The 9914-nt window shown below is 40.5% G+C and overlaps 1 protein-coding gene across 1 annotated transcript; it reads right to left on the bottom strand.

The window, feature by feature from the left end:
• Positions 1–435: 435 nt before the first annotated feature.
• Positions 436–1384, bottom strand: LOC110925706. The gene has a single exon (XM_022169577.2). It carries the CDS (start codon positions 1031–1033, stop codon positions 542–544), a length of 492 nt encoding a protein of 163 aa, XP_022025269.1. The 5' UTR covers positions 1034–1384; the 3' UTR covers positions 436–541.
• Between the last annotated feature and the right edge of the window lie 8530 nt (positions 1385–9914).

Here is a 9914-nt window from a genome sequence, read left to right as displayed (position 1 = left end):
ATCAATCAATGATTCAGAACCCGATCAACGTGTTCTTCAGCTTTTTTTGAAGAAAACCCAGTTTAATTTCATAAAAAATCTCGTTTTAAAATATAGGAATAGTATACTCGTTTTAAAGATAAAAAAACGCTCGTCTTTTTGGTGCAATTTTTATAAAAAAATAATGTCGTATGAAAGAGTTATTAACGTTTAAAAATGGGGGGGGAATTGGAGGAGAGAGAAACTATTGGCTTGGATTGACTAGAATGCCCTTAAACAAACTCACGCGCCTCTTTTCTTCCTTTTAATTTCCCTAATTTAATCTTAGCCCTTAATTAACTTAATGGATGGTTAAGATCACTTCCTATCCTTCCTAGCCAAATAAACTTCCTATTATATCTCCACCCACAAAAACAAATAAGTATTTATTAATGATCAAATATTTAAAAGAATCAATCAATCAAAAACCCCGACCCCCGACATTCTTTCTCAATCTCCAAAATTCACCTTGAAAGTATAAAGAAAAATACAAAGAATAATAATAATATTTCATCCAAACTCATCAATATTTTAGCATCTTGTTGAAAGGCAAATTAGGTGCCGAAGATAATGATTCCCTCCTTTGTCTTTTCATCTCTTCATAAAACCTTTCAATAAATTTCTCAGCCCTTTCATCCACTGAATCTTCTTCCTCTTCATCAACACCATATGATAACTCTAAACCATCTCTTTCCACTTCAACAATAGCGGTTTCGATCGAATAATTCTCGTCCAACGCCACCCCATGACGCGGCCCATTGAAACAAGAAAGAAAGCAAATGGAATAAAACGAGCTTCCGTTCGCTTTCCTGCGATGAAAACTGATGAGCGGAGTGCTCGAAGGAGAGAATTGACGTTCTTGAAGGAACCCATAACTGTTGTATCGGTTTAAATGCTTCAAGTAAGTGAACTTGGTTGATTTTTTAAGATGAATCAACCTCATTTTAGCTATGAAAATGGAGATTTTGATGAGATTTGAAGCTTTTTGGAGCATGAGTGATCTTTTCTTACCCATTTTATCATAAAAAAATAATGGGTTCGAGAATGAATATGGTGATAGTGGCTTGTGTTGTTGAATGGAGTGGAAGTTTTATACTGAAGTGAAAAGGGTGTATTGAAGTATGGCCATAAAAGTAATAAACTAAAAGATGAGGGGGCTGTGGGAGCTAGGCTGTCAAAAGGTGTTTTTGCCTTTTTGGAGATTCGGTCGGAACATGGAAAGGTAGTGGCGAAGTAGCCGTTGGAATTCTTGCTTGCCAAGATTTGAAATCTGGTGATTTTCGTTATTTACCCTTGTACTATTAACAAAGTTCAGAGAAACCCTCTTAGGTTTTGAGAACCAGAGGTTATTTAGAACATTACACGTTTTTTTTACTTTGGATGCACAGCGTGAATTCGGTATACACGTAATACATGAAATAATGTTTACAATAGTGTCAAAGTTGCGAGTTACAAAGTTACGCTGTGATACTGCGTGAGTACAAGTAGTAAAAATACCGAAACCGACTAGTATCAAAAGCAAACCACAAAAACGATATCGGTCTGGTAAGGTTCGGTAAAAGCTATGTGTGCTATAAAATATACTAATGTGTAAATAATAGTGTTTTCGTTGTACCCAAAAAGTAAAGTCATCGTATGGCCCAAAATGACAGCGACAAGTGTCTAACATGATCAAAATCATTAGAAACAAATACTGATATCAGTAACGATAACACTGGTTCGATTCGTTTCATTACAATACAGTGGTGATACTCGGTACAGTTTACAATACAAAAAAATTTTTTTGCAATGGTTTCATTATACAAAAGTTGTTTGACATGACCCAAAAAATAACATCTTGAATTACATTAGCCGATAACCATAAAAACGAATACTAATATCGGCTCCGATAATACGATACAATGTTGAATTGTCAGTGACTCAGTATCAATTCTCTTTTGTAGTATATTGTGCATCGTTTCTCTTTTGTAGTATTAATAATAGTCTTAGGGTGAGAGGGTGGTCACCTCTTGAGGAGAGGTAAACTCTTTGCCCATATTCAATCACATCTTGTCAAGTCAATTCTTTTCTCCAAATACCCTCTTGCATTAAAACATAAAGGGTGGCCACCCCTCTCAGGAAGGAGGTAAACTATTTTTTTTAATTTAAATATAAAAACAAAAAAGAAAATTGTGATTGGTTTCATGTGCACTAAAGGGGTTTACACGGTCAAAAAATTGCCTCCCTCACGCGATGACTATACACCGAATATAAACAACCATACGCGGCAAAGGTGACCGGCGGCGGTGTTCCCCGCACGGTAAAGGGGTTCACCGCCGCCTTTACCGCACCCACCTCGTTCATCCTTAGAGATTATGAATTTAATTATTTAACCAACTAAAAAAATTGTTTATTTGACCGGCGAATAGCTCTGGGAAATTTTGAAGGGTGAGGGTATTGGTACATCCCCCAAAAGTAGTGACACCCCCCCCCTCCCCCAGCAGCCCCGTATAAGGCAATGAGGGTTGTATAGGGGTTGAGTGCATTAATTATGTCAGAAAAAGTAAAGTTATACGCCCCTCATTACCCTATGAGCGGTGTATTAGAAAGGTGGTAGTTGGACCATTAAACCCTATACGCCTCTCATTGCTTTATACGCTGCTCATTTGTACTATAATATCTGAATTTAAGGTATATTGCTGACATGACAGTGGAGTTCAGACTGAAAAGGCTGAAAAGGTGATCCGCATATACGCGCTCATGGCCCTATACGCTGCGTATTGTTTCGAATTTTTCCCTTTACCCCAAGCTTACGGGATTCATGTAATACAAATGTTCAAAAAACCCAAAAAAGTGATGAAAATGATAAAAAATTTCAACTAAATGGTCTGGTTAAATTAGATTCGAATCATGGTGTCAAATTGGGAATTTGAATATTTTTTTGGTGAAAGGTCGAATGAGTCATATGTCTCCGAAAGCGTTTGGTTACCCGGCGTTGATCGAGGTGAGGAGGAGGTGGTTTCCGTGCGTCGTTGTGATGAAGGGAGTGTGCGGCCCGTGATGCCTAATTTGAACCAGGTAAAAAATTCATATTGGCGTTATGGTTATTAAAGTCTAACCATTAAGTTGTTTCAGGTCGTAGAGGAGGCGGGACCATCTTACGTGGCTCAAAGCTATCCGCAACACGCCGGAACTTACCATTGGCATCAGGAAGGGAGTGTGCGGTCCGTGACGCCTGATTTAAACCAGGTAAAAAATTCATATTGTCGTTTTGGTTATTTTAGTCTAACCATTAAGTTGTTTCAGGTCGTAGAGGAGGCGGGGCCATCTTACGTGGCTCAAAGCTATCCGCAACACGCATACGGGACTTACCATTCCCATCAGGAAAAACAACGCAAGAAAAAGTCCGAGGAAGGTGCTTTTGACTTCGAGGAAGACGATAACGAAATCGAGAAAGGTGTTACACACTTCGAGGAAAGTGATCAAGACGAGGACGATGGTGGTGGCTGGGATGATGGTGGTGGCTGGGACGATAGTGGTGGCGGGGATGATGGTGGTGGTGGGGACGATGGTGGTGGCGGCGACGATGGTGCTAATGACACGAAAAAACAAGGAAAGGTATAACATAACCGTCACTTACGTGTTATTCGTTATGTATAATGTTTATTAAATTTTAGACAATTTTGATTTTGTATACGTGTTATTCGTTATGTATAGGTTTATTAGAAGGGTGCCTATTAGAATTTAGACAAAGTTGATTTTGTTTACGTGTTATTCGTTATGTATAATTTTTATTAGATTTTAGACAATGTTGATTTTGTATACGTGTTGATTTTGTATACGTGTTATTCGTTATGTATAAGGTTTATTAGATTTTAAACAAATATAGTTTTAAATTACCGTTGTTTCAGGTATTTGCGACACTTCACGAGTTAAAGAATTGGGCTTACAAAACAGAAATTGCGAAAGGTTACGTCATTGTGACCCAACGAACGGTAACAAAAGGCGAAGATTCGTCAGCAAGGACAGTGAAGATATGGTTGCAATACGACCGTGGAGGCACATGCAAAAGTAAAGCAACAGTTCGGCGTTCTGGTAGCAAGAAGATTGGGTGTCCTTTTAAAATGATAGGGAAACTAGACGCAAGTAGTGGCAATTGGAGCTTAGTGGTGAAGCAAAAGGATCATAACCATGAGCCTACGGTATTTCTCGAGGGTCACGCGTTTGCGAGAAGGTTGACCCCAGACGAAGAATCATTGGTAGAGAGACTTTACATTCAAAACATGGAGCCTACGAACATACATTTAACCATAAGAAAACAAAACCCACAGAGCGTGTGCATTCTACGAGACATACAAAACGTGATAAAAAAGATTAAAGTCAAAATGTATGGTGATCGGACTCCAATGCAGATATTGGAGCAAATGTTGCATGAAGGAAGGTATGTTTACCACACCCGGGTGAATCCCAAAACAAATGCGGTCGAGGAGGTTTTTTTGTTCATCGGTACTCATACATAATGTGGTGTGCTTTCCCACATGTTTTGATGATTGATACCACTTACAAAACGAATGAGTATAGACTTCCGTTTGTTCAAATTGTGGGTGTGACATCGACACACAAGTCGTTTTGTGTCGCTCATGCTTTTATCTCTAAAGAAAAATAGGATAACTTCTTGTGGGTCCTACAGAAGCTCAAAGGATTGTTGGTAGAGGGTATGGAACTGCGCGTGATACTAACATTGCGATAAAGCTTTGATGAATGCTTGCGATAAAGTATTCCCAAAAGCATCCAAATTGCTATGTAGGTGGCACATCTCACAAAATATTCTAAAACACACCAAGGAAAAATTTGCAATGGCTGAAGAATGGAAAATATTCAAGCTTTCTTGGTCTCGATTGTGTAATTCTCCCACTGAGACGCTATACAATTATAACTTTGAGCGGCTATTTACGCGACTGACTAACGACCATAGATCAAGTACGTATTATATTACTCCACATTCATTCAGGTATACACACATACATGTAACCTCCCTGAATTTTATATACGTAATTATATTTTACAAACTATAGGGGCCTATTTTTACATTTTGTGAAACTATAAGTTAAGGGACTTGTTTGTCATTGTTTGAAACTTGCTTTAAAAATGGTTAAAACCAAGTCCAGGGACTAAACTGTCATTTATTGAAAGTTATAGTCTAGGGGTTATTTTGACATTATTTAAAAGTACAAAGTATTGGGCATAAAATGTAATTATTGAAATCTAAAGTATAAGGGTTGAAATTGCCTTGTTTGAAACTTATTTTAACTCTAAAATCTTAACCGAGTTAAATGTTGAATAAGAAATCCTTTAAAAAAAGTTAACTTAGTTATTAACTACGTTAACTAGAATAACAAAAAAGGGGGGGTTTCTTGTATAACCCGCCCCTTAGCAAGGATCGAACCCGGACCACTCGTGTAAAAGCACCCCTTCTTTACCAGTTTATCCTCCTGTACAGGAGCTGATTGATACCCTAACATTAGTCGTTTTATAATTTAAAAAAATAACTTAGTTAACTATGTTAATTAGAATAACAAAAAAAGGGGGTTTCTTGTATAACCCGCCCCTTAGCAAGGATCGAAGCCGGACCACTCGTGTAAAAGCACCCCTTCTTTACCAGTGTCACACCCCAACCGATGGCGGAATCATCGGGGCATGGCACTGAGTGAAACAGATTGTCCAGAAGTTTCCACAACAACTATTAATACTATTCAGTTAAATGATACGTCTCATACCGTATCCCAAATAATACAATATATTATTACAGATAACAACTAGGCAAATATTCTGTTCCGACAACTCAGATTTAAATTAGTAACATAAATATTGTTCAAATGCTCCTAAAGACCCTGTCGGACAAGATCTACAGACAACTATGCTCTAGACGCTTGATCCTGACAGGCAACTATTTGTTGGGGGCCTTTAGAGCTTTATTCTAGCCTCGCTTTCCTAGCAAGCAAACATCTTAAACACCTGTCACATACGTTAAAATAAAGTCAATACATAAATGTAAAGGTAAGCATACAAGTTTGATAATAGCATATAGAGTTCGAAATAGTTTACGCATAACCAGCACGTACACAGAGGAAAACGAAGCATGTTAATTATCGACATGGATCTATCGATACCAATGACTGCGGGTTGACTGTCCGAGACAGTTCGAAATACATGATTACCACCGTAATCCATGCAAGTAATTGTCCTTAACAACCCCCGTGTGAACGGGTGCTGAGTCCAAACTATAGTACTACGTCGTTAAGGCATGTAGACAACATTCCACGTGTAAACATAACAACAAGCATTCATTTAGTCACGTAGTACATGCAAATCGGTTAGCATTCAAATAGTTTGAGTAGTGTGACCGATTGTGTTTTGATATAAGTAACATATGTAACACCCAAAAGTGCTAAAAGCAAAAAGGGATCGAGTATACTCACAGCGATTGATTGATGAATTGAAGGGAGCGCCTGGGAGTAGGGTTAGCCTGAATAGTTCGATAGCATAACGATGAGCAACACGTAAAAATGGAAACTAGTGATGAAGGGTCGAACAGCCTGGTCGATCGAATAGTAGGTTCGATCGGACGGGTTGTTCGTTCGGCTAGGCAGTCCGTTCGGACAGTCTGTTCGATCGGCCGGTAGGCTCGATCGGTTGGACTGTTCGAGTTGATTGTTTCTTCCTTTGAGTAGGATGCGTTTGTGTATGATGGTTTGTCCTTTTGAAGTTTTTGTTGTAGTATTTGGGAACACTGAAGTGTTCTTACCTTTCAGGTCGATCGATCGAACGGTCTGTTCGATCGGCCGGCTTAACCGATCGGTTAGGCACTTCGATAGTGAGTCCTCAGCTGGATGTCACCTGATCGATCGAACAGCATGTTCGATCGGGTGTCGCTCCGTACTACTACGAGTTGTAAATCGATTAAGTGTTGAAGCATAGTATCTCATGATCCGATGAGTAATGTTATCGAACAGCTCGTTCGATCGATCATCACCTCGTTCAATACTATACTTCATGAAATTGTCAAAGTGTGGGGCCATATGCTAGCCGATCGGCTAGCCTGGTCGATCGGCTGACATGTTCGATCGGTTGGGTTGTCCGTTCGGACAGCCTAACCGTTCGGCCAGCATCCTGACCTGGTCGGCCTGTTCGTCTAACACTTGGCTGTGCTGATTATTTGACGTTATATTGACGTAGTTTGACAACGAGCTGAACCAAGGAACCTTCGTTCTTTCTTGTTTCTCCTGCTCGGACAGGAATCACCCGAGTCCGGCAGGTGAACGATTCGGAACGGCGGTTTAACATTTAACCCGAAGTCGGTGAACCTCGTAGATAGAACCCGAGTCTTGAACCACACAACCATTAGAATGATTAGTGAGTTGGCTCAAACTCCGTTTCTACCGGTTTGAAAGCATTGAGTGTAAAAGAGTTGAAAGAAAGTTGGAAATCCTTCTTTCAATCCTTCTCACCATGTAAATGTTCAGATCTGTAATAGATCTTAGTTTGTTTATGTGGAAATCAGTTAGATCCGAGCTATTCATGGTGGATTGAGGCCAAAACATGATGTTCTTGAAGAACACCATGATGACATCATCCTAGAATGCTTTGATCTTGATGATTTCACGGTTAGAATTCAAGATTGAAAGATAAAAGGGTGTAGGAGCATGTTTTGATCAAGAAAGTACAAGATTTAGGATGAAAATTTACCGAAATCGGAAGAAATCTGAGAAAAGATGAGGAGCACGAGCTGGTCGGTCAGAGAGTTTCCAAAAGTGGAAAGAATGACAATGACAACCCTATTTATAGGCTCCAAAAGAGGAAAGGGCTGGCCGATCGGCCAGGCATCCCGATCGGACAGCCTGCTCGATCGGACAGTCCGTCCGATCGGTTGGGTTGTTCGATCGGCTGACAGCCTGATCGATCCACAACCTGGTTCGAGTGTTCGGTACGACGATTTTCGATATTTCGATTTCGATTGAAGATGATACGAGTATGATAGAGTTTCCTATTCAAATTACTTTCAGTCCCAACTACTAAATCTAACATACAATCATCTATATTTCACACTATCCTTACGATACCATTCGTCATAGTTCGACTTCGATTGCATTCGATTTGAGTTTCGAGTTTCGATTCGAGTTTCGATTGATTACCACATAAACATAAAGTAAACACGCACAGGTAACACATAAGGCACACACACACACAAGTAATATAACACCAAATTCGCATAGTTCGAGTCTCGAGTTCGATTGATGATTCGATTAGCTTGATTATGGATTGGTTAACTCTATCGCATTGTTACTTCCTACTATTCACAGTCGTAAGTCGGTTCGCGTCGATTAAACATTCGATTACTTTGATTTCTTAGATTGACAACACTTACTCCACATAATACAAATAAAACACAAAATAGACTATCTACAGTCAAAGAAGGCAAAGCTGACATGGACTTTGACTTTGACATTCGAAAACACGGGGTGTTACAGCCTCCCCTTGTTTAGGGAATTTCGTCCCGAAATTAGGCTCGAAGCTGCACATCGCCGTGAATGATTTTTAGCAATTTCTCGCTTCAGATCTTCATTCAAACAACTGTGGGTACTTGGCCTTCATGTCCCTTTCGAGTTCCCAAGTGAACTCCACGCCTCGTTTGCCTTCCCATCGGACTTTCACGATAGGGATGCGCGAGCGCCTGAGTTGCTTGGTTTGGCGATCCATGATTTCGACAGGCCTTTCCACGAAGTGTACCGTTTCGTTGACCTGAAGATCGTCGAGAGGTACAATCAGATCATGATCAGCTAAGCATTTTCGGAGGTTTGACACATGGAAAGTCGGGTGGACGTTACTAAGTTCCTCCGGTAGTTCGAGTTTGTAGGCGACCTTGCCGATCCTTTCCAGAATCTTAAAAGGTCCAACATATCGAGGCGCTAGTTTCCCTTTCTTGCCGAATCTGACCACACCCTTCCAAGGTGATACCTTTAGGAGTACGTAGTCGCCAACGTCAAATTCAAGGGGCTTGCGTCTTTTATCGGCGTAACTTTTCTGTCTATCCTGGCTTTCGACAAGTTGTCTCGAATCTGGAGGATTTTGTCAGTCGTTTCTTGCAATAACTCGAGACCGGTTAATTGCGAGTGACCGATCTCGTGCCACACAATAGGCGAACGACATCTTCTTCCATATAAGGCCTCGAATGGTGCCATTTGGATGTTGGCATGATAGCTGTTGTTGTACGAGAATTCGACTAACGATAGGTATTTGTTCCAACTACCACCGAAGTCTATGACACACGCGCGGAGCATGTCTTCAAGAGTACGGATCGTTCTTTCAGTCTGTCCGTCAGTTTGAGGATGGAATGCAGTACTCAGGTTAAGCGACGTACCAAGGGCCGCTTGAAACGTTTCCCACAATCGCGAAGTAAACCGAGCATCACGGTCTGAAATAATGTCACGAGGCGTACCATGATTACAAATGATCTCGTCCGTGTAGATTCAGGCTAGTCGTTCTACCTTGTAGTCTTCCCGTATTGGCAAAAAGTGGGCTGATTTGGTCAGACGATCAACTATAACCCAAATGTTGTCGTGACCTGACGGCGTGGGCGGAAGTTTGGTTATCAAAATCCATAACTATAATCTCCCACTTCCATATGGGGATTGGAGGTTGTTCGAGTAAGCCAGAAGGTCGTTGATGTTCAGCCTTAACTCTCGCACAAGTCAGGCAACTTCCAACATAGAGGGCGATATCTCGTTTCATACCCGGCCACCAGTACTTGTAACGAAGATCCTGGTACATTTTATCGGCACCAGGATGAATAGAGTATCGGGATTTGTGGGCTTCGTTCATTATAATCTTTCGCAAATCGGTCCGTTTAGGGATCCAAA

The sequence above is a fragment of the Helianthus annuus genome, chromosome 17, assembly GCF_002127325.2.
Source record: "Helianthus annuus cultivar XRQ/B chromosome 17, HanXRQr2.0-SUNRISE, whole genome shotgun sequence".
Classification (NCBI taxonomy): domain Eukaryota; kingdom Viridiplantae; phylum Streptophyta; class Magnoliopsida; order Asterales; family Asteraceae; genus Helianthus; species Helianthus annuus.
This window is presented reverse-complemented; position numbering and strand designations above follow the sequence as displayed.